We start from the raw sequence: 25,411 nt of genomic DNA on the forward strand, positions 1-25,411 counted from the left end.
GAAGGAACCTTCCAAGTTTGTCTAGACCAGCTGCCTGACTTCTTCAGGGCTAACCAAAAGTTAAAACATATTTGTCTGCTTCCAGTATTTATCAGTTCAGAGACTGGAAGAACTGTCACCACCATTCTTTCTGCCATAAAGACAAGTTTATGTGTAACTACCCCACACAACTATTTTTTCTGTAACCTCAAGTTTATGCTCTTTCCTCCATTTCCGCTCCTCTCAAGGGCACTTCAGAGCACATGTATGCACTTAAAAGAAGGGAATTTTTAAAGCACAAAGTATGTCAACAGCTACGTATGCAGCTGAAGTTGTTAAGCACTGAGAAATTCATCTTTATTTAAAAGTTTACTTTGCCTAAAATTTTTCAGTCCAGCTTACCTCGGCGTTTCAGCATTAAGATCTCCTCCTGATATTAAAAAGCCACTGCACTTTTACAGGTGAGGAAAGATAAACAGCATTGAACATTTCTCATGTAGAAACAGTTTTTCCATAAACAATATAACAACTTCTACAGCAGTGTGTTTCTATTTTTCTGTTATTTTTCAGTAAAAATAAATAAAAACACAGAAGAATTTAAGTCTTTCCCACTTGGTTCAAAGTGACAAGCTGTATGCAAGTAACAGCCAAGTCAAGTAAACAAATGGGGTGACACCACCTGCATAGTTAAAGTCCTGTAGTTCCAAATCCTTACTGCTATGGAATTTTCCAGCTTGACCACGAATTAAGCTATCACACACCATCACCCCCCAAATGGCAGTGTCCTTTTAGCACTTCACAGAGCAAACAATCCTTCTTAGATGCTTCTAAATCTGCTATGTGGATGTGCCTGTGATACTAAAAACTAGTACTGTGGTGACACCTTGTGACCAATCTCTAACACTACACATTTATTCCAATACAGATGAATGTTTGTTTTTAATACAGGGAGACTTGGCTTTTTGACCCGAACTTCTGTATTCCCTGTACTTGCCTCTCTTTGAGGTTATCTTATAAGCAACACTGTCCTAGCAAATGTAGCTTCAAACGTCCATATAAAGATTTCCATAATGGCTTTGAACTCATACACACTGGAACAGAAGCACTATTCTTGCACTTCTGATAACGACACCTGGAACAACTATTTTCCCAGGATCAGGCCTCAGATTAAAGAACTCATTCAAAATATTCTTCAAAGAGCAGTTCCCAACCATGAGAAATGCAAAGTACCCTAATGCCACAGAAGAACCAGTAATTAAATACTCGTGCAAGCAAAAAGGACTGATCTAAGTCTCAGCCACAGCACTAACGACAATAATTTTCCTAGAGCCAAAGTTTATCAGGCTCATGCCTCAAGGAAAACCTACCATATATTTCAGTTATTGCATGAATTTCTTTGAATCAGTACAAACTTGATGTTGTTAAGGTTAAATGTCTGTATTTATGAAGAGGAAAAGAACTGCCTTTACAAGCTGCAGAAGTGAAGGAGGGCTGGGCAAGAACAGACTGAATCGTGGGGATGTGCTGCAGCCCTGCCCCCTACTGACAAGAACTATCACAGACCTAGAAAGAAGGAATGGAAAGAACAAAGTACGAGCTGTGCAGGAGAACACGAGAGAGTGTGCAAGGAAGGCTTATTGAGGCAGTAAAGGAAAAACAGAAACACCAAAAAGCAGAGAACTGGACAAAAAAGCCAGTACATGCTATTAAATGTGGCTGTTGATCAACTTAAATTATACAGACCACGACTACAGCTGTTGGAGAGTTATATTAAGAGTTTTAACTGCAATTGTAAAGATGACATCAAACTGATGTCTTTCCTCTTTTTTTTTTTCTTTTTTTTTTTCTTTTTTTTTTTCTTTTTTTTTTTTTTCCTTTTTTTTTTTTTTCTCCAAAAAACATTTAGCTTCATATGAAGATCTGTGCACAAACCATTCAGATCAACTAGAATTGCTATGCAGTATTTGAAAATATTTGTTACATTTCCCCAGGTAAAAAAAAAAAAGAACTCGTCTTTATTATTTCCTTATGACTGACGGCTGAATCTTCACTCTCAATCTTGACAACCATATGGGTAGCTTCTTAACTTCTTACCCAAAGTTCTGAGTGCTGAATGCATATGGCTAAACTCCAGGCTTCCACTGGCTCTCATTTCCAGATACAAAGAAAGACAGTAAAGACAGTAACAGCTCCAGGGCACAGTCCTGACTCACTTCAGATTACCAGAAGACACATTTCACTGCAGAGCTGAGATGTTCTCTGACACTTCCACCCAGATCCTTTCTGTACCAACTTAAGTTGAAAGCAACAGTTACTTACACTTGATTAAAGGCTACAATCAACAAGAAACAACTCTAGAAGGCAGACTAATTAAATTTTTGCATAATTTCTTCTCCAAAATCTAACAGCATAATCTCCAGTGACTGCAAGTAACCTGCTTTATTGAGGGGAGAAAAAAAAGCAAATACTTTATGTCCAAGGCTTACCACTAAGCAGTTCAATCCAATTTTGTACTGTTTCAGGAGGCTGGGTCTCTTTTATGTGTTTCAGAGCTTCATCAAGCAGAACATCCCCTGTAGGAGCATCAGACTTGCAAATCACCTAAGACAGAATAAAACACAGTATTTTCACTTAATTCAGACACCACAAACATCCAATAACAAACAAACAAAAAACGATTACGAAAATCTACTTGTAATGAGAACAAAGGGAAATAAAAAAGCAACAAGTCTTTCTGTTAAGAATATGCAGGTTTTTAAAATATCTCATTATTAAAAAACTATTCAACATTTAATTACAAAAACATCTGTGTTAAGTCAGTTATCTAATATCAAAAGTTAATTAACTAAAACTATAGCTACTAAGCATGAGTTAACACTAACTTTTATTTACTTAAGGAAGATAAACCACTACGGTGGTCCTTCTCTTTGTCCTAGAAACGAAGGATACTACAGTTTTAAACTGTTCTCTGGGGGCAGTGTTTCAAACCAACAGACTCAAAATACTGCAGTTAAGCAACTGGGCAATATGAAATTGAGAAATCAATTAGAAAAATATAAAAGGCAGGTTTTCTTCTCCCAAAGATCAATGAGAAACTATGAGCTCAATATGTCAGTAAATTTTACAGCTCTGCAGAACACAATGATGAGAAACCTGACTTTCCATTCGCTAACAGTTAAGCAAACTATATACATACCAAAACTGATGTTGCGTGTTACGGGAATTAATGCTTGTCACTTAATTCTAAAATGATTTAATTGAATTCTTTCCCCCAGAGAGCAATGGGGAAAAAAAAATTCACAGTAACATAACTAGCATAAGAATTTGAGTAACTGCTTATTTAAATAAGTACAAGCAGCTATATAAACCCATGTGCAAATACCAGCTTTTCTGGTTAAAAAGACAACAGTGTGAAACTAAAAAGATACAGATTTAAGTAGTCTGATTCTATGCACTTAATAAGGAAGACATTCCTTTTTCTCACAACGTTATTTCTTTAGAAAAGATGAATTGCCAGATACAAAGCTGCTTATGCAAACTATTAAATCAGGCAATTGTCTCACAAGCTGGCACTTCACATGCAGGTAGAGAAATAACAGGAAACAAAGAAAAACTCAACCACATCAAAACAATTCTGCATCTACAGGAGAAGCAGCAAGTAAGAGATCTTACTTTCAAACAAAGTCAAAAGGTGCTTGCTGCCAGACAGTAAAAGCTTAAAGAATTCCAATGAAATACAGCCCAGGTTTAGCTTTGTCACTCAAATAATCCACATTATAAACAACACAGGAATTAAGATGGGTTTTCATAGTCTATAGATGAGCAGAACAGAAATGAGCTGCAACAGTGAGAAAACTTCATAATGACAAGATCATCCTTAACCAGGGATGTGTCCAAAGAAAAAAACGTCAAATTAGAAAGAAATGCAAAGTAGTTTAGTCAGAATGAGAAACAGAGAGCACATATAAAAGATACTATACACCGTTATGTAGTTTAGAATGGAAAAAAACCCAAACCCTCCAGCAGCAAGACAATGGAAACAACAAAAAAGCAGCCTTTTAGCAAAGTGAAAATTTCATTCTAAGCTGTGTTAACAGGAAAACTGTAGGAAAGATCTCTAAACAGCTATCTGATCATTGCTGGAATGTCATTTCCATTTTAGATAGCGTGCATAAAGCACTCAATTTGAAATTTGAATAAAATCAGCAAGACTGGAACAGTGGAGGGCTACAAAGAATTAGATTCAGTTAGATATAAAAATAAAGCATGCAAAATATTTTTGCAAAGTAGGCATCAATCAGGAGTTCAGGGTTTAATTTTAGTCCAGACAACCCCTGTTTGAAACAGAACGCAACACGTGTATCTTTCTGATTTACAAGCCTGAAGCACAGCTTAGCTCAAAAACCTCATCAACCACATACCAAGTTATTGCATCTCTTCCAGTTTCATACCATGTTTTTCTGAACTTCTAGAAGTTTCTATTCCTTAAATACACCAGGGCAAGTTTCAAGTGTTTTTAGTTGCTACATTGTGTTCAATTAATAGCAACCTTCTACACTGTCTTTAAAGGTCAGAAAACAACAACAAGAACAACAACAACCCCACAACCTATTTACCTTCTTGAAAAGTTATCATTTTGGCAGCAGATCGTTTCTTTGAAGTCTCCCATATGATTAACTTCACAGCATCTTCAGTTACAGCAGGCAGCTCCAGCCTCCTGCAGTGAGCAGCCTACTGCTACTAACCATCCCTCTTAACTGGTGAGGTGTGAAGTTACTGACCCGCTTTAGAGGAAACTAATTCCAAACACAACATCCTCACCACCACGTACACACACACACTCACTAAAGAAGATCTCTTAAAAAGTTTAGGAAACAGCTTCCCTTGATTATGTGGAGTTAAGATACTTTTTATTACCACTGCAAGGAGGCTTAAGAAGGTAGTCAGCATATGATCTGTGATGACAGAATGAGCCTCAACATAAAGGCACTTAGAGGAAAGCTACAAGGAGTCTTCCATCCAACTCAACCAGTTCTCTCTGAGCACTTGTGAAGCCACAAAACACGGTGATTTTGCCTCCAATTTTACCACTGCAGCTAGGCGCTCAGACAACAACTGCTTCTTCTCAATTCTATGCCAAACAGAACCACCACTAAACACATTATTCCAATTATTTTGCTTTACAATTCCATGGTATTTTTTCTTCCTCTCTCTCTCTCTCAGCACATGAAGACATGCAATAAGGGGAGCTTAGATATCTTTTTCCTTTATTCACAGATCTGCCTTTCTTGGACAAGGATTTATTGACTAATATCTCTTGGTTAATTCTTTCCAGAGTCACTGAAGCACAACAAGAGTGGAAACTGAGTTGGGCATGTTGTGAATTGAACCATCATATTAGTCAAAGTATCCACATGAGGAAACATTTTTTCCTCTTTTTAATAGATGAACTAAGGTACAGAAGCTGCAAACCTGATTATTCAGAGATGATGATCCTCAGCCTCATTGCAGGAATCTTCCTTTACTCCAGTTCTCCAGGAATTTATCACATACTAGATTTGCCTCATATCCAGCCACTAAGAATATTTCAATCATATGAAGTATTTAATTTGCATTTTCCACAACATCGTTCTGCAATTAAGCAGCACTGAAGATTAAGCACCTCATGCACTCATTTTTCGAGTGAACTCTTCATTATTTAGTTTTAATAATAATAAAAAAATCACTCATGCATGAATTGCTCAGAACTGACAGTTATAAAACAGAGGTAAATCCAAGGATTTGCTGAGATTTATTTAAAAAATAAAAAAGGGCTGTAATCACTGGATTTGCTTTCTGAGATAGTAAAAGGCAGCACGGAATTCCATTTTCCATCTTCAACAACCACCGGTCTCAGAAACTATTTTATTTACATACAAACCTCAACTTTCATTTCTTTGCTTCCAGTAGCAGCACCAGCAAATAGAACTCTGAAACAATGTAGTGATCATACACTCTCCAGACAACACAAAGACCAGTCACACTGGCTATGAGAAGTCTCTCTAAATAATGTTCATCACCGATCTGCCTGTTTCTTAGTTTCATCTGTATCTGGCACTTAAGCACAGTTAAGTGCCTGCACTACTGCCCAAAAAACTAGTCCTACCGTTCCTCTTCTCAGCTCATTGCTTGTATCCCACCTCAGATGACAAGATCAAGACAATGATTGTAAAGATTTAACTGAGTAGAGAAGTAAATGAGTTTTAAGATGGAGTGATTACCTGATAAGGCTCCACAAACACTATTAACAGCTGAAGGGAAACTCAAAAAACAAACAAAAACAACACAAAAACGAACAAGTAATTGAAAGTTAAACTTTCCCCTTCAGAACACAGCTATAATGATAACATGGGTTTGAGTTACAAATCAGAGCACCTAGATTTCAAAACAGCAATACAGTATTACACACTGCAAGACTTGAAATAAGATTGGAAGCAATACAAGAATTATTTCCACACTGAGAGGTGAAGTAGGGGAGAAGAAACGTCAGATTATGAATCAGTACTTGCATGAAGTTCCTTAGATAGAAATCAACTGCATTTGAATTTTATCTTAAATCATTTCCAAAGAACTCTCCTGCCTGCAAAACAATCTCTAGATTTTCTTACAACAACAAAAAGAATGAAGCATTAAAATGCTACACAGCTTAAAAAAGAAAAAAAAGAAAAAAATCAAAGTCAAAAACCAGACAGACCAAACCCCAAAGTCAGATGCTTAACAAAAGGAGGAATACATGAATTTGGTTCATATGCTGCAGTAAGGGTATGGCACAGGTTATTTTTCCTATTTTCCTAAAAAGCACAGTTAAAACTTCAGTTAAACAGACCTGACGAAGTTTGCATAGAAAGAAAATAACTGCTAAACAACATTCCTGAATGTCTGAGGAGCCAAAAGCTTTGTGGGGGAAAAAAAAAAAAAAAAGATTGTGCAAACTAATCAGTGCTGAATATGTTTACATAAAGCTAAAAGAAGTAGGAGCTGTTTGCCTCAACAGAGGTTCAATTCTTCAGAAAAGAAGGAAGCTGGGAGACGTTTGAGGAACTTGGAAGCATAACATTGATAGGGAAATAGCCCACAAAAGTGCATTTATTTGTGGTGAATAGAAATATTTGACCATGCATTCAGTAAAGGTATTTTACAAATATCCACTGAAGCTGATGAAGTAAAAATTCTTCAAAGAAGTTTTATGCATCTTGAAAAGGAAAAATCCAGCAGCAAAAGGAATAAATTAAAGCCTCTAATCTTCAGCTTAATTCAATAAGGAACCTTAAAAACTCATCTTAAACATCAGGGACAATAAAGGGGTAATCTGCTATATTGTTATAAATATAACAGCAGTTGAGTATGAACAATAGGAACAATATGGGGTCATTAGTTAGGGTGGAGTTTGGGGCATAGAATGGGTGCAGAATATAATAAGGGATTTCTAGAATTAATTGCAATAACCACTCCTTGTACTATGAATATGCATGTATTCCCTCTAGAAATAGGGATGCTACCCCACTGCACCTGGCCAGCCAAATAAACTCTATCTGGTCTACAACTACTGCGTGGTTACAGAGTTTGTTCCACAAGCCAGTTTTGGCGAGTCAGGCAGGAGAACTCTTTGCTGGACCACAGGGCTGGTAGGACTGGGGGACACTTCTGGCACACCCAGACTCCCTAGGCCGACACATCCACTGCAGGGCAGAGAAGGAGCTCTGGCAGGAACCAGGTATGTTACAGGTACAGGGACCCATAAGATGAGGGGAGATGTCCTTCGAGGGGCTGAAGGAGCACGAGTGCTCCCCCTGAGGGTGGATCCACAGGCAGGTTGGGTGATCGTGATCAGTGTGGGAGTGTCCCACTTCGGGAGGTATCTCAAGAATCCCAGGGACCCCGCAGGTATCCCGAGCAAGGTATCCCGAGAATGAGGCTGTAGAGCACTCGGGAATGTAAGCTTTGTAATACTTCCGAAAGATCACAGCTACAAAAGTATGTCGGATCCCTGGTTTTGTTCTCCTGTGAGCTGGAAACTGTTACTGGAAATGTTTAAAGTGACTGGACAAGGGGGGGGCGAGGGGGAGAACAAAAGCACAAACTGATTTTCTTTCTTTCCATGATAGGAACTGTTTGTCATCGTTGTTGTCTTCGCAAGTGTTCAGTGTTTCTGTTATAACAACATTCTTTGTGGAATTCCATTTATAATATAAGTGCTATTGTTGCTGGGGACATTGGTTATAGCTCTTATCCAGGGAATTCCTACACCATGGGCAAGTAGGCAGACTCCATTACCCAGCAACAGATAATTTATAAGCGGCTGCTATATAGTGTGAATGTTAAATACTGGATCCAAGCTGTGGGTGGTATTATTGTGTGATCTGAAAGTAATTGGATGCTTGTTACACCGTGAAAGTAATTGCAACCCTGTATTTGTTGTTAGATGCTTAACCTGTAACACTATCCAGGAATTACAGTGAACATAGGAGACCGGCATATTTCTGTTGGGGTTGTGAGCTGGGGTTTAAAGAACAACACATATCAGGTCTAACTGATATACTGGCTATAAGGCGTGGACTTTTGGGAACAAAGAATTAGTAAGATTTTTTATATGGGGGGAACACAGAGAAAGAAGGTTCCCAGCTGAATCCCACTTGTATGCATCTTGGCTCATTGGCGAGATATTGCCTGGGAGCCTGGGAGCACCCTGAACAAGAAAACTTTAATCAAGTTTTGTAATCAGTGATGGCTGTTAGACAAGTTGGAAAGCAATGAATAATGGCCTGTAAACGGCACTTTGAATTACAACACCCTTTTACAGTTAATGTTGGTTTTGTGGAGGGAGGGCAAAGGGGAGGAAGCCACCTATGCTGATGTTCTTTACTCTCCATAATGACCCTGAATGGCAGTGGGACTGTGGCACGGTGCCACCCCAGGACCCGATGGTTTTAGCATTAGAAAAGGAGAAAAAGGGGTGGGGAAAATCCCTTAAATAACTTCCCTCTTTTATTTCTAAAGTGGCAAGTGACCTCCCCAGAGAAGGGGAGTGGCTGAGCTGCTGATCCCATGCAAGGTCCTAGAGGGAGTATGCACTCTCGATTACTGAGGGAATGGGAACAACATAAACGGGACCTGGCAAGTTTTCCTTTCCTCCTAGGGAAGTCTTCTTAGGTCAAGGGAAAATACTGTATACTAATGCCTGCCATTTTTACTAGCAGAAAGGCTAGAGTCTCAATAAGGAAATTAATTCCTTAATTGAGGATTCTGTAAGAGTAGCAGAACAATTAGATCAATTTCTAGGGCCTAATTTCTATGTTTATCATGGGTATGTTGGAGAGGAAAGAGGTGTGAATAGGTGGGCAACTGTGCAAGCATGGGAAAGGAATATGGAGGGAAGTTTGGGCTCTGGAGGGAGGCAGAGAGAAGAAGGATCTAGGGGATAGACTGTACTGATTATTGTCACTATCTTTATGGTTGTTGAATGTTTATGTTGTGAAAGGGTTACCTAAGAGGCTGCGATGGGACAAGAGGTGTCTGAGGAGACCCCCCTTGGTCTGTATTTTGGCTCACTGGAGAAACACTGCTGGTGAGCCAGCGGGAATGCTGAATAAGAAACCAGGCACATAAATGGAGTAATGGGATTTACAATTATATTTATAATTTATAATGGAGTACCCTAATCAAGAGACCATGTACTGGGTGTTTGTGGAAGGTGAAGTAGTGTTTGATTTGTGGATTTTGAAGGGAGTGGGAGAAACCGTTCTGATGGTACGTGGAAGTGCAATTGTTAACGGTATATGGAAGTGTAACTGAGGGTTCAATCAGCAAAATAGTGGGGGGGAGGGGTGGAAGCGGTAAGAGGGTTATGGAAAACAGTGAGTTTGGGATATCAGACTTTGTGCCGGCATGAGAACACATCTCCCACAGCACCACCCTCCACATCTTGTAGGAACAACTCGGAGTGAGAGAAAGAGCTGGGGCCGGACTCCCGCTGTAACTGTAACTTGTGAATGGGGGTGGGACAGGACACTGAAGTGACAATAGCCCTCATCTGCAGTGACCTAAGGAAACCCGGTATCCCACTGTGGACACTAGAAGCCTGGGGAGGAGAAGGGGTAAAACTGAAATGTAACGTTAGTAATTTTTGTAGTGAAAGTTTGGAAAGTGACAAGAGTTTGGGAAAGACGCAGGCTGAGGAAGGCAAAGTTGAACAAGGTGTAACAGGGGAGTCCTTACAGAGAAGAGAGGTGAGGGATCTGGAAAAATGGATCGAGAAACAGAAATAGCAAGGAAGTAAGGAAACTGGGAACAATAGCAGCTGTCACTGTTGCTGCACCAGAATGGGACCTGATGACCCAGAGATTCCCTCAGAGAAGAGGTAAGGGGCAGTCTGGAAGGGATCAGGGAGAGTTCCACCCCCACTGGATGGGAAGCAGGGTGAAGAGGCTTACATGCTGATACAGGTGCCTCTTATTCTGCACTACATCAAGGATTATTACCTGTAGATGATTTTTGTAATCGCTGTAGAAGCTACTGGCAAGAGAAGCTTACTTTTTGGGACCAAATAAATACAGGCTTGGAGAGCAAGCAGGAATACATGAATTATTGTACACACCAGGCTCTCCAAAACCATTACCTGGGCATGATGTATTAGAACAGCTGAATGTAGAGATTAAATTCAGTAAAGAAAACTGGAGTGTCAAGCAAGACCAACTGACTGAGAATTTTACATCCGGCTTTAACACAAACTGGTAAAAGCAATGTTGTACCCCCAGAAGCTACAGAAATCTTATATCAGGTATACTCAGGAGCACGGGCATCAGGAAGAGCCAAAAATGCAGCCCAATAGAAGTTAAAGATGGGATCCAGCCCAGTCAGGATAAAGCAATGTCCTTTGAGGATGCGAGATTGTAGGAGGATAAAAGAAATAACAAATAACCTTATGGATTTTGGATTATTAATTGGATAGGCATCTGAATACAACACTCCAATTTTGCCAATGTAAATTGGATGGCAAGAGCTATAGTTTGATACAAGATTTGAGAGTAATTAATAGAATTGCTGAAGATATACAACCTGTGGTGGCAAATCCATACATTTTTGTAGGTGTGGTTTGTCATTCTGGATTTGAAGGATGTCTTTTTCTGCCTGGTTTTCCTCTGGAAAGTCTAAAATTATTTGCCTTTGAATAGGAAAACCCCAATATGGGGAGAGAAAAAGAAAATAAATCAGTTAGCCTGGACAGTGTTACCAGGGTTGTGAGAACAGCCCAATGATTTCTGGGAACTCAGTTCATGAGCCTGAGACTTGGTTCCTCCATCCCAAGGTGGAACTTTACTGCAGTACATGGATGCCACAGCAACAAAAGAGGACTGTGCAATGGACAGTGTGTTTGCTGAATGTCTTGGTTTCAGCGGTTATGAAGTTTCTCAACAGAAAGCTCAACTGACCAAAGGGAAGGAAGGAAGCAATTTGCCAAAAGCCCAGGACAGCGATGCAGAGCTACCTCCAAACCAGCAGTGTGTGACTGCATGGAGACTGTGACAGTCAGCCAGACCTACAGGAAGAAGCAGTGGATGATGCAGAGGATTCCTGGATTCATCGACAGAAGCAGTTTGTGAGACAAGGCTACCATAAGGCAGGATATGCAGTAACTGCTACTGACAAGGCAACTGAGGGAAAACCATTACCTGTGAGGACTTACACTCAGAAGGCTGAAATAACTGCCTTGACAAGAACCTTAAATATATGGACAGATGCTAAATACATTTTTGGGGTGGTACCCACTAATGGTACCACCTGGAAAGAGCAAGGATTGCTTACACACAAAGAAAACAAATTCAGCATGATGTAAATCCACCAAAGAGTGTGGCTGCTCTAAAGGACATCAGAAGAGTGACACTGTAAAGGAAACCAGAAATACGATGGTGGATCAGGTGGCAAAACAAGCAGCTAAAGGAAAAGAAATTGGTGAACTGACTTTAATTCCAGATGGTAAATTTAAAGTGTCAGAACTGGAGTCAGTACCTATAAGGTATTCTAAAGAGGATAGGAATCTAATCAATGATTTAGAGAAGAGAGCAAGCTGACAGATGAGTGCATACCCAGACAGACACATTGTTGTGCCCTTTAGTAATTTATGGAAATTGGTTCTAAGGGGTGAAGTAATTACATGATCCTAGTACCACGAACAGGGTACAAGGGGCCTATTGGGAAGGGGAACCTTCCAGGGCAACAACGGCAAACTGATTTTTAAGGAATTGCCAGGAAAAAGGAGGGTTTTGTTATATGCCAGTTCGAACCAATATCTTTTCAGAGTGGCCAGAGGCTTTCTCTTGCAGGACCAACAAAGCTATTGTTACAGAAGATAATTCCAAGATTTGGGGTTCCAGCAACTATTTCCTCTGATCAAGGGCCTCACTTTGTAGCTAAGGTAGTGGCACAAATAAGTCGGTTATTAGGGACTGACTGGCAATTACATACTCCCCATCAGCCACAGTCAAATGGTCAAGTAGAAAAAATGAACCATCTGAAAACTGTTAAGTTAGGGCAGGAGGCTGGGGTGACTTGGCCCTCAGCATTACCAATGGTGTTATTAAGAACCAAACCTTGAGTGAAGGAAGGACTAAGCACATTCAAAATACCATATGGTACACTGTATATGATTCAGAATTGTACCTCAAATCAAGCAGATGAAGAGACCTTGACATGACACATAATTGGCCTGCAACAGCAGTTAAAAAGAAACAGAAAAACCTGCTCTGGGCCTAACTGCAAGAAGACTGGATGGATCTCTTCATAATGTTAAACTTGGAGATTATGTATAAGTCAAATCCCGCTCAGATTCACTGCTCGACCCCAAGTGGGAAGGACCATTTTTGGTAATATTAACATCATAAACAGCAATCTGGATGAAAGGTGTTGTGGATTCATCATCCTCAAGTCAAGAAGACAACAAAACCACTGTGGACTGCTGAAGAACCCCTTAAGCTTAAACTTAATAAGGCAACACATATATTTACTTTTCCTCGGGACATCTGTATGCTGTATGCTATGCTGTTTCACATGGATGTGTAAACAAACAGGTGATAGCTTATAACAGAATAATTTAGCAAAAGAATTTGCTATGACATAGAAAAGGGGGGAAACAAATAAAAGGCTCATCTGTTATATTGTTAGAATTATAACAGTAGTTGAGCACGAACAATGGAAATGATAGGGGGTCATTAGTTAGGGGTGGAGTTGGGGGCATAGAATGGGTGTGGAATATCATAATGAATTTCTAGAATTAATTGCAATAACTACTCCTTGTACCATGAATATACATGTATTCCCTCTAGAAATAGGGATGTTTACATGCTTCCAGTGTGCAGGCTAGGAAGGAGCTACCCCCCATGCACCCAACCAGACAAAACGTACCTGCTCTACAACAACTCCATGGTAACAGAGTTTGTTCCGCAAGTCAAGTGACTAACACTATTTTAACTAGACAGATCTGTGTGTTGCCAGGGGCCCAAAGCACAGGAATGTCTCCTTTTACACTGCAGGGTCAGTAGCATGGTGTATGCCTTGAGAACTGCAGGATGCATCAAGCACACTGACAGTCAGCTGTCCCTATCAGCCCCAGCCCACATCTAGTCCATGCTGCAAGAGCCAGTTCCTCCAGCAGATTACAGCTGGTGCTTGCTAGCTCCTAGTAGCAACTGCTGCCACAGCACCATGGCCACCACCACTGCCAACTGATTATGAAAGGTTCCCAAGTACAACAGGAACAGGTCAACGAGAACAAACAGGAGCTGTGAACAAACACAGATTTTCCAGGGTACTTCTGCTCTGTGTTTAAACTCCATGGAGGCAGCTTAAGTCACCATTCAATCTCCAACCACATTTCTAAAAAAATGTGTTTTGTTACAACCATTTGAAATTTATAGGTACTGCACTGTCTGAAACACAACACAAAAGTGAAAATGACCACGTAACTCCACTTACTTTTCTTGCCAGCAGACTTTTACGCCTCATTCCACAAGCCTCTAGCTGAAGACGTCCACGCAATGCAAGTTCAATTAACATGCAGCCACGCAATCCTGAGGAGATACAATCATTCCAGAAGGATGTGTAACCCTGTGAAGAATGAAAGACAGTCAGATACTTCCACATGCACCTGAACATAAACAAAAAGAAGCATGCTGTGTTCTCTAAGCAGTTATCTTGCCTTTGTACGCTTTAATGACAGAACCATTGTTTCTATACTGAAAATGTTAAAGAGAAACAGATGAATTCTCCTACTTTTGAGGCTTTGTCAGTTCTTTGAAGAACTAGGAAACTTCAGGAGTGACAGAAAATAAAACAGATGATAGGCCACAGAGCTCAAGTACATCAAAATAAACCATATATTTCTAAGACTTCAACCACTTGGCATTACTAGCATCTCACAGGCTTATCTGAGTTCCATGATAAACAGAAACATGTCATAAATAATACGGCACTGAAATAATGATTATCTGGAGGAAAAAACAAAAACAAAACAAAACAAAAAAAAAAAAAAAAAAAAAAAGCATTAAGAAAGATATAAAACATCTTTAAATGGAAAGATCAAACAAATGCTGCAATCAGCACAAACTGAAGACCAGATTTCCCAGGCTGAACATAGTACAGTGACCCAAGGCAATGCTACACACTTGAGGCAAAGTGGTTGGAAGACTGTGCAGAGGGAAAGAGCCTGGAAGTGTTGGTCAATGCTCAGTTGAACACGAGCCAGCAGTGTGCCCAGGTGGCCATGAAAGTAAATGGCATCCTGGCTTATATCAAAAATAGTGCAGACAGCAGGAGGTGTTTGTCCCCACGTACTCGGCTCTTGTCAAGCTGCACTTCAAGTACTGTGTTCAGTTCTGGGACCCTCAACGCAAGAAAGTCATCGAGGCCATGCAGTGTGTCCAGAGAAGAGCAACAAAGTTGTGAGGGGTCTGGAGCAGGGGCTTATGGGGAGTGGCTGAGGGAGCTGGGATTGTTCAGCCTGGAGGAGAGGAGGCTCAGGGGAGACCTTATTGCTCTCTTCAACTCAATGAAAGGAGGATCTGGCAAGGTGGGGGTTGGCCTCCTCTTCCATGTAACTAGTGACACGACAAGAAGGAATGGCCTCAAGTTGCACCAGGGGAGGTTCAGGTTGTTAGGAAGAACTTCTGTGAAAGAGTGAGTGGTCAGGCACTGGAATGGGCTGCAGAGTCACCATCCCTGGAAGCATTCAAGAAATGTGTAGATATTGTACTGAGGAATGTGGATTAGTGGAAAATATGAAATACTGGTGATTGGTGGACAGTTGGACTGGGTGATCTTGAAGGTCTTTTCAAATGTTGGTGATTCTACAATAGTAAACCAAAAGAAAACAAAATGTTTCCAAACAAATATTTGGAACAGTAACTGTTTTTTCATCTAAACCTCCTGAAAACATTAATATTTCTGAAACGTGAGGCATACTTTTCCACAAACCACATTTATTTTATGAACCACATCACACGTTTCACGCTTCATCTATATTTCTGCATTGATAGCTGTCTGCAGAACAGCACACTTAACCAGTAAATTTCCTTAACAGTTAGAAACACCATTTATTGACTTTTGTACTCCTCTTTTCACGTATTGTGACAAAGACTTACAAAAAGGATTCTATTTTAATTACTAAATACCCAGCACTGTTCTTTAAGTTCTGTAACGTTAAGACAAAACAAAATCATTTCAAGAAATGATTTTCCTTCTGATAAATGACTGCAGAAATACTGGTATGACCCAGAAAGGCCTTCCAAAAATCCTGTAGCAATGCATCCTGTCCATGAAAACAGTCACTTTGGGATACAGGAAACAACAGAAAAAAAAAGGAGAGCACTCATAAAATTTACCCTAGTCAGCAACTCAGACTAGCCCAAATCATGAGCAACACAACCTGACAATATTTGCAAATGACATGTCAGTGCACAGAGATACCAGACAAACATACCAGAGGTCCACGACAGCATACACAAACCAGCCCCCAGCTAATGCGTTGCCATTTTGCACTTAGGTGTTTTGAACAGCTGTGTTATATAAATGAACAACAGTTGTAAAAATTCCACAGAATTTTTAAAAAGTTGTTAATAAAATATCAGATGTTTACTTAAAAGGCCTTAAGTATAATGTTGCAAAGGCATTCTGGACGTTATCTAGCCAGTCTTTCTATTCAAAACTGATCTCTGTGAGAATCAGCTATTACCAAATGTCTGCCACTCCATAATTTTTTGGTTGGCATCAGACCACTTCCATCTCAAAAGAAAAACAAGCATGTAAGATAAGGCGCAGTACTTGCTCTATGAAATAAAATGATGACTCCTACATCCTGTTTCGAATCAATTACACCCTTTAAAGTAAAAAATAATTTCTGAAATCAGACAAGATATATATAAACCAAGAATCAAACAAACAGCCATAGCCTGATAAATTAATATTTCTTTCTACTATGAAGTATTATACTATTACGCAAAGAGTTTAAATTCTGGAAATTACTTCCTTGTTTAGTTAAGAAAAGACAGATTTATTTTTAAAGTATTTGTCAAGGAGGTGACAGCAATTACTCAGCATTGAATCCTTTGTTTCAGCAGTTATCCAACATGTACAACCACAGGCTGCGTGATGTAGATAAATGAATAATCCTAGGATAATTCAGGTCAGAAGGGACCTCATGAAATCTCTATTCAAACTTTCAGCTCAAAGCAGGTTCAGCTATGAAGTCAGTCCAAATTACACAGGGCTTTATCCAAGCAGGTCTTGCAAACCTGGGAGGACAGAGACTGCAAAACTATCTGATGATTTAATGAAGCAATTCTGAAAGGCAGTTCAAGGGGACCATGATCTTCAAAAAAGGAACTGCTTGGTCTAATGAGTTCAATGACATTAAAGTCACAAGAAGGTACATTGCCTCAACTTTTTTTCAGGCTTGAAGTTTGCAGGGTATCCACAAGAAAAGGAACGTTTCATTAGACAGAGACTGTATTAGCACAGTAAGGAACAAGGTATTTTATAACAGCCAGTGACACCCTAAACATTTTACAATCCACTAAATTGGTCTTTCTAGATAGTTCAAGCAGATTGATTGACCAACCGTGTTCAGTACTTACTGCAAAGATGTCAGTCAATTGAAGGAACCTTCTGAGAAGGTGAAGTTAGCACACAGCAGTCTAACTAAATCATCCTTAAATTAACTCAAGCTTTCTGGTGAAACAAAGTAGAAGCAGACATTTATCTTCCACTCTGAAAAGAGTTCCCTGACACCTACTTCAAACGATGCATGTAGTCAAAGAAACAGAAAAGAAAAACAATAATGTTCAGCACTATAGTACTACCTCTTAAAGAGGTCATAGGTGAACAGCAAAGAAAAGAGGAATGAAAAGGGTGGAGAGAATATACAGAGAGGAAGAACAGCTTTGTAGAATTGTGTACTGTTTGTACAGGAAGCAACTACTCCTTTTGCCAGACAAGAACTAGGGGGTGGCAACTGAAACTATCATTTCCTAACCTGTCAAAGACAAATTCCTTGTCTACACAAGTACTAGACTGTTCTTATAGGAAGGTGAAAGTTTTCTTCTAATAACTTCTAAATGGATTCTGCGAGCAGTACACAATCTGGGATATTGCCAGAGAAGTACAAAGTGTGCACTGAAAGTCCTTCTGTGTACGTCAGTTCCTGAACGCTGCCCAGTCACTGCTGGTTAAAGAGCACTGAAGACAATAAGGGTTCAGTTTGACATTTTAACACTGTTTTTATGTTACGTTCCAAACACCTAACAGTCCCAAAATACTTGAAGAACAAAGGTCACTATATTTTCACTATTTGATATTCTTCAACAGCATTAGTATTCCCAGCAATACAAAACCAAATATTTTTCACTTTTCCTACAAGCCTTTACTAATTTTATAAACATTCAAAGCTGGCAGACGATGGTGGTGGGGGAGACTTAGAAGGTAGTGAGTTGTAATTGTTTTTATCTGACAGCAATCACATCAGAATAGCACAAAGCTATGAACAGCTCACAAGACAGTTTTAAATCTACACTGATTCAATGATCCTTAGACTGTTTACAGCTGTCATGTTTATTTACAGAAAGACAGCAGAAAAGTGGTTTTCTTTTGAGCTGACCTAGAAATTCCAGTATAAAAAATAGTTTTGCTAGACAAGCATAAAGGGAAATAATGTTTATAGTAGAAACTTGCAACTGTATTAACTTTGAAAGCTCAAACTTTCCACTAAATTACAGAAAAGCACAGAGCTAAGACTAACACCCTCTTTCAATTTAAAAAATAGGTTATCCAAAATTCACACTCATTAAAGCATTTCTCTCCCAACACACGGTGAAGCACCTATTCGCTTTGTTCTCTGACCCATTTCCCAGCTCTCAGAGGTCTTCTGTCCAGTAAGCCACTGATCACCACAGCTTCTACTTACCGAACACCATCCATATCCTGACCATGGATCTAACACCAGTGTGTTACCTACCCTATGCCTTATCCACCACTCCCTGCCTTTACTTTGCCTCTTCAGCTGTATGTCTACACCATTCACCCACAACACCCTTCTCCTAAAGCAGCTCGCTTCCCTGCTACATGCTCATGTGACAATAAGATATTAAATTCTCACACCTGCATTTATCAGAGACTGAGTTTCTATGATCCTCATGGATTTCACTGTAACTGTTCAGGCATATGGTGCAGACAAGACAGCAGACAGCGTATTTACACCATTTATGGAGAGCAGTCATCTTACTTTTGTTTCCAGTTGAAGAGGGGGAAAAGCCACATGATCGTATTGGCACACATTCAAGCTACCCTTACCAATACACTGGGCTGAGCAATGATGAACTAAGCAAAACTCCTGCAGCTTCCTCCTACATGCAGTGGGAATCCAAAAGCTGGGGTCTGTATACAAAAAAAGAAACACAAACATATACAGGAAGCCATGTCCTACAAATGCTGGCATGCAGAATATAACAGGAGTCTGCGCTGATGCACATACCCCACAGAAAGGAAATGACCCTGACTGGATAGGTCCTACCAGCGTCCCCTGACACCTTCACTTGTTTCCCAGCATCTTTACTCTGCTTACTTCCAATATCTTTGACTCTCAAACTTCACAAGACTATATTTAAAGTGGAGTAGGGCCCTGGGACATGTGCAGAAAGATCTGAAGATTGCTAGAAATTATGAGAAATCCTGCACAAATAAACAAATGTCTTTCAGGAGCTCCAACATCGCCCTGCTTATGAAAAGCTTTGTAGCATCTGATTATGCTGTAAAAAAAAAAAAAAAAGCCAGAGCAAAAAAAGTATATTTTACTGAATCACTCAGTACAACTAAGAACAACTACAGGAAGAGAGCTATTGCAAAGTAATAGAATACATTCCTAAGGATTTCCAGTTTCAAAGGTATTCAGTATAGACTTCTGCACATTTAAAATCCATAAATCTTATGCAAATTATGGAATCTGATTATTAAGAAAAACTTCAATCAACTGATAGTCAGCTAATAGCATGGCAAAGAAATACAACAGAACTGCAGATGCTGTTTTATATTTATAGACATCATCTGAAAATACTGATTGAGAAAGCTTCTAACTGTGTGCCCCCAGTGGCGCAGTGGTCTAAGCTGCTGCATGCGGCACTGGAGGGCCCGGGTTCGAATCCCCCCCCTGTGGCGCAGGGGTAGAAGTACCGCTTCGCTACACAGGGGGCTCGAAACCCGGGAGTTGGACTCGATGATCTCTAAGGTCCCTTCCAACTCGCACGATACTATGATACTATGATATGATAACAGATAACAGAGTGAAGGTTTAAAAATACATCCTATCAAAAATGAGGACAAAGGACTTGAGTGGGGCCACGTACCATTCTACTTCAGAACACTCTGTTTTATCCATAAGAGTTACTAAAAACTTCTTCCCATTATAGAAAAAGACATCCTCTTTCCAATTCTTCGATCATCTCGTAATAGAAAACCAGAAGTTCTACTATACTCTGCATAGGTCAGAAACTGGCAGAGAACTTTGAAAAACATCACAGATTCATAAGAAAAGAGAAGTAGCTGCAGAGCTCCAAACCGGAGACTTTCAAGATACACATGTGGTAACACAAACCATGCTTAACCTAGTTGGTTAAGGCCACCTGTTTATAGAACCTTCTTCAGCACATGGTAGACTGTGACTTTCAGTGCATTTCCTAATGCAGCCAGTCTCAAGCTATTACAGATTACTCTACAGACCACAGAACCATAGCAAATGAATGGGATCTTTATAAGTCTTAATTAAAAAACATCATAAAGCTACGTAGTAGTCCATGAAGGTTACTGAGAGTTAATATGACCCACTTGCTAAAAAAAAATAACACAATTCATTTATTTAGAGAACAGGCTCATCAGGCTCAGCTTCAACTCTGCAGACTCAATAATATTCAGTATTAGAGGTCAGTGCTGGGCTGAAGGCTCAGCTCTGACTCAGACTCAATTCATATTTATGAAAAGCCACAACAGCAGAGCTTCTGAGGGGAGTTAACTCTTTGCAAGGGTAGATAATGGCAGAAAAAGGGGAAATGGTTTTAAGTCGAAGGAGGGAAGATTTAGGTTGAATGTCACAGGGAAGTTCTTTACTATGAGAGTGATGAGGTGTTGGAACAGGCTGCCCAGAGAGGTTGTGGATGCCCCGTCCCTGGAGGCGTTCAAGGCCATGTTGGATGGGGCCCTGGGCAGCCTGGTCTAGTATTAAATGGGGAAGTTGGTGGCCCTCCATGCAGAAGGGAGGTTGGAATGATCCATGAGGTACCTTCCAACCCAAGCCATACTATGATAGCACATGAAGTAATGCTGCCCAATCTAAACTTCTCTCCATAAAAGCCTTTTCATTTCGTATGCAGATCTCAGATCTCTCACACCCTCACCCAACACCCTCTGTTTAAAAAGGGAACAGAAGATCTACTGTAACAAAACTGAAATGAAACAATTAAAGGGGAGCATTCTGAACAAAAAACATCAGTGGAGCTACCTAAAATCATACATGCCTGTGTTCAGGGAATTCCAGATTCTTCTCTTACAAAATACACAAACAGAAAGTAACAGAAAGCCAAGGTAAATAACAATCACAGCTCCTGAGGTGTTTCAAAGTCCAAGTTACAAAACAAACTGCATCATCTACCATGAAGACATGAAACCCAAAAAATCAGGGTCTCTCAAATTGGAGGCGTAATCAAAGAAAGCTTTCAAGTTAGCACACTGTAAATTCTCTATTTTCAAGTAGTCTTCCATTAAAAGAGGATTTCAGAAGCTGTTCAACCAGCTCTACTTGGGTGTTTAAAGATAGCTACTAGTCTTGAACTCTTCTGGAGCCTGCCCTTACTTTTATTACTTCTGCATGGCTGGCATTCAAATACTGTGTCAATGGCAGCCACATAAAGCCTCTAAAGAACAAAACTACTATGTTTATATAAGATACCTAATTTTCCCAAGCAGTAGTTTCTTCGTTGCCTTCCATTCTTCCTGATATGTGGCAGACATATTCTCAGAAACCATAGATGATAAACATACAGAAAAACATTCCAGGCCTGGCAGCATTGTGGGGCACTACTGAGATCAATTAAACTAGGCCTCCACAATCAGTTCCCTAAATTAACACACCAGCATAATAAAGACACAATGCTGGAAATGTCATGGTGAGCCATGGTTCTGGGAACACAAGAAATGCAAAGTGTCTCATTTCTCCTTTGGGGATGAAGAAAAGGAAAAAACATTGCCAACATTGCCAACAAATGTATAACCTGAGAAGGACTAGATAAATCAAGTGTGGGACGTGGAAGTACTCAGTCAGTTTGGGTTATTTGTAGGCCTAGGCAAAACAGTATGATATAAATTACAAACTGCACTGCACAATTATGAAAGTCTACTAATGGTATTTACACAGCATGATGCATAATGGAGCAGGAAAACTCAAATGATCACTTTGAGTAGCCATCCCACTAATGAGAGAAAGATGCACATTTTTAATGTACTTGGAAGTACTTAACATGGTTGCAAGAAACACCGGGGGGGAGAAAGAAAAAAGAAAAGCAGGATAAGAAACAGAGGTCAAAATGATACCCTGGTGCATTATTACTTTGCCAGCATAAGAACTGATTTTGAACCACTACTTTCCATACATCATTTCAATTGTTCTTCCTCTCATTTCAGTTCTAGTGACTTATAAAAATCACTGCATTTCACCTCAACCTTGCACAAAATTCTTTAAACTTGAGGAGCTATGTCCTCTCTGTGTTTTCATTTCTAGCCACCTGAGAGACACACCAAAAAAGGCAGCTCAACAGAACCCAAACTTCTGCTGAGAAACAGTATCTGCTTTTGCACTTGGTGACAACTCACTGTTATTCTCACCCTTGAGTCCACAGCCGTATTTGCATAGAGAGCTATATGAGAAAGCAGTCTCTCTGAAAGCCAATGGTAGTTCCCTCATCTGATTCACTGAGCAGCCGAAATGATTTCAGTGGCAGCAAACAGACAGAAAACAAAAACAAAACAAACAAACAAAAAGGAAAGGAAGATGGTTGGGACAGACAGCAAGAGGCAGCAGTATCCCCTGCAGTAACAACCCCACATTTGTCTTTTGGATAAAGAGTGTATTAAACACTACATTCAGCACTTAACGTGAGCTCCCTGCTTTAGATGACCCTGATCATCGTAAGTTTGAAGTTATAAAGTTATATTATTTAAATCTGACAGAACAGCAACAGCATCCTTTTATGATTCTCTGAAGAAATACCAAGCTCTTCAGAGGTGTCTGTTACTCTATTATTAGCTAACACAAAGCACAGATAAAACATAATAATCCAAAATCATTATCCATTACCCACTGAAACCTACTGCAAAAGACAGGCAGAGATGATTTCTCTTGAAGTGTAGGCTGATGTTATGATGTACTTCATAATGGAGTTGACCACAGTAGTGAGAGAGCTCCCACTTTTTCAGTCAAGTAGTTCCTGACTGAAGCAACATCTTATTTTTGGATCTACAGAATGAGAGCTGGGGAGGACAGAGGGCAAGGGGTAACTGCATACACTGTCCAGGCACATTGCAATGGGTTAAAACTTTTTCTTTCACTGTTTCCACATCAAGAATGGCCGTTGCCTTTCGTTTGCACCCTCTGCAAACACAATTCTAATGCTGCTACTACAGATTTTATTTTCTGCTTCTGAACTATGATGTTTGATGGAATACACTTCTTTTATTAAGTATTCTGTTTTTAATGAAAAGTACCAGCAAATTAAGGAGCATGGGGCTATCATAACTCTCACAAAGAAGAAAAACCACCTTAATATACTGTTTATTTTGTGTAGGCCCTTTGCATTTATTACTAACATTCTGAACATTTAAAAGCTAGAATCACCTAAAAAACAGCAACATCTCCTTAAAGCTGTTCTTATATTCCAAGAGGTGAAATACAAACTATAAGCAGTATGTATATAAAAAGGATAAAGCAAGCATCTGGTTTATTATAAATTGTGTTTTAACATAAAATTTCACTCCTTTATGTTGACCAAAAATGTTTGTTTTATGAATTAATTCCATATGCATCTACCATCAGTACTCTTCTACAGACACACTATATCTCCTTGGGTATTCCCATCATGTCTTGCAACTAAATGGAGACCCCAGCAGAGAAGGGCAGAAGAGGACAAACTGAATGGGAACCTCTAATTCAGAACCTCTACATAACACTGCCAAAAGTAAAACTGCTGCTTAGGAAATACTGCCTGGTATTGTTGCAGGTAAGCAAATCTGTTCTCAGTGACAGTGCAGCTTCACAAAATCTCATGCAGATCAAAGTCAATAACCAAGCTGCTGCAATACTGAGTTCTTAGATAAGGAAACTCCTTGAAAGACAGTGATTCATTTAGGAATACTATCATTCTACAAAGAAGAACAAACACATCTTGGGTGCAAGTCAAGAACATGGATGCAATGTATGCTTAACTCAAACCTGAGCATACTCAGCAAAGTATCTGGCACCTGACTTTTCCAAGCAATCCTAAAAACTTGAATAACATTCTTTTTTTGAGCAGGAAGTGCTTATATTATATTAGAATAAAAAACTCTTCTGAAAAAAATTACCTATGTTTATTCTTGCAGCGAATCGTTGCAAGAAGCTTCTCAACATAAAAGCAAGCAAACAGATTTGGTTAAAAAAAAAATGAACACAAAGTACAAAAAAAAAACAGAATTTTCTACATTCTCAGTGACACAAATAGGAAAAGCTGGTCACTACTTGAAGAAATAATTGCATGGCCATTCTGACAATTTGAATCCCTTGTATTGACACTTTCAAAGCCACAGTCTGTATAACAAGGCTAGGCAGCACAAATTTAGGTAACACACACCACCACACTACTAGGAATTGTTGGCAATCGGACATCTATGTTTAGAAACAGAAGAATAGCAGCTGCAAAAGTTATGGACTGTTAAACTACCAAAAGCACTGCAAAAACGCTACTTATGTGTCTGACCTGTACAAATACCAAAATAACTGTTTGCTTTGTCAGCTACCACAGAGGTTTCTTTTTTTTTTTTCCCCCAAAATTATTTATTGTGTAAAACTATACACTCAACAAATCTGTTAATTCCATTTTAATGTCTAAACAATTATTTCAGTTACTACTTCTGTATATTTACTAAAGATCATTACAAAAAAAAATGGAATTTTTCACAACCAGGAAAACTGGAAATTCAGCTTTATCAGTTAATAAGCTTCAAAGTGCTGACAGCTCACTGCAAGTAAAGGAGGAATGACAGGAATATAATGGGCAATTCTATGCTCCTCTCCTGCACAGCCAGCACGCGTTTCTCCTCAACTAGGTCTTTACACAGTCCTCTGTAAGGCCCTCAACCAGCTCTTTAAGTAATGTTAGAGAGACTGTAAACATGCAAAGCACCTTAATTCCAGAGAGAACCAATCAAAAGTCTTTTTACCAGCATATCTAATCACATGCATAAGGAGCTGGGGGAAAATGCGAACAAAAGAAAATGATGGGAGAAAGGAAAAGCTTCATTGTAACAGGACTTGAAGACAGGCTGGAATGTGTAAAATTGTTTGAACCATCACAGTAATACTAGGCTGACCTCATTACAGGTATGTTTTATTACACAAACTAATCCATTTTCGCATAACCAAAAAATACCCTTTTTCCTTTCTAAGGCTGGTTACTGTAATTTAATGTTCCTGTAGACAAGCATAACAGTACAGAAGATGCAGCAGACAGTGGAAGTCTTAAGCAAGAAAGCAGATATGGTCAAATGTTCTGCATGTCCTTTAATGATCCAGGAATCCTCTCTTAATTTCCAAAAATGTTCAAAGCTCACATAC

At 39.5% G+C, this 25,411-nt stretch overlaps 1 protein-coding gene across 1 annotated transcript in view; it reads right to left on the minus strand.

Moving 5' to 3' along the window:
• GOLPH3 (golgi phosphoprotein 3) overlaps window positions 1-25,411 on the minus strand; it is a 38,861-nt gene that overhangs the window by 4,163 nt on the left and 9,287 nt on the right. The window contains exons 2-3 of the mRNA XM_072360111.1: window positions 13,987-14,118; window positions 2,466-2,580 (exon numbers count right to left, since the gene is read on the minus strand). Of these exons, the coding sequence (XP_072216212.1) occupies window positions 2,466-2,580; window positions 13,987-14,118 (247 nt within the window). The remainder of the gene's footprint in view (window positions 1-2,465; window positions 2,581-13,986; window positions 14,119-25,411) is intronic.

Source organism: Excalfactoria chinensis, chromosome Z (genome assembly GCF_039878825.1).
Source record: "Excalfactoria chinensis isolate bCotChi1 chromosome Z, bCotChi1.hap2, whole genome shotgun sequence".
In the NCBI taxonomy this organism is placed as follows: Eukaryota; Metazoa; Chordata; class Aves; order Galliformes; family Phasianidae; genus Excalfactoria; species Excalfactoria chinensis.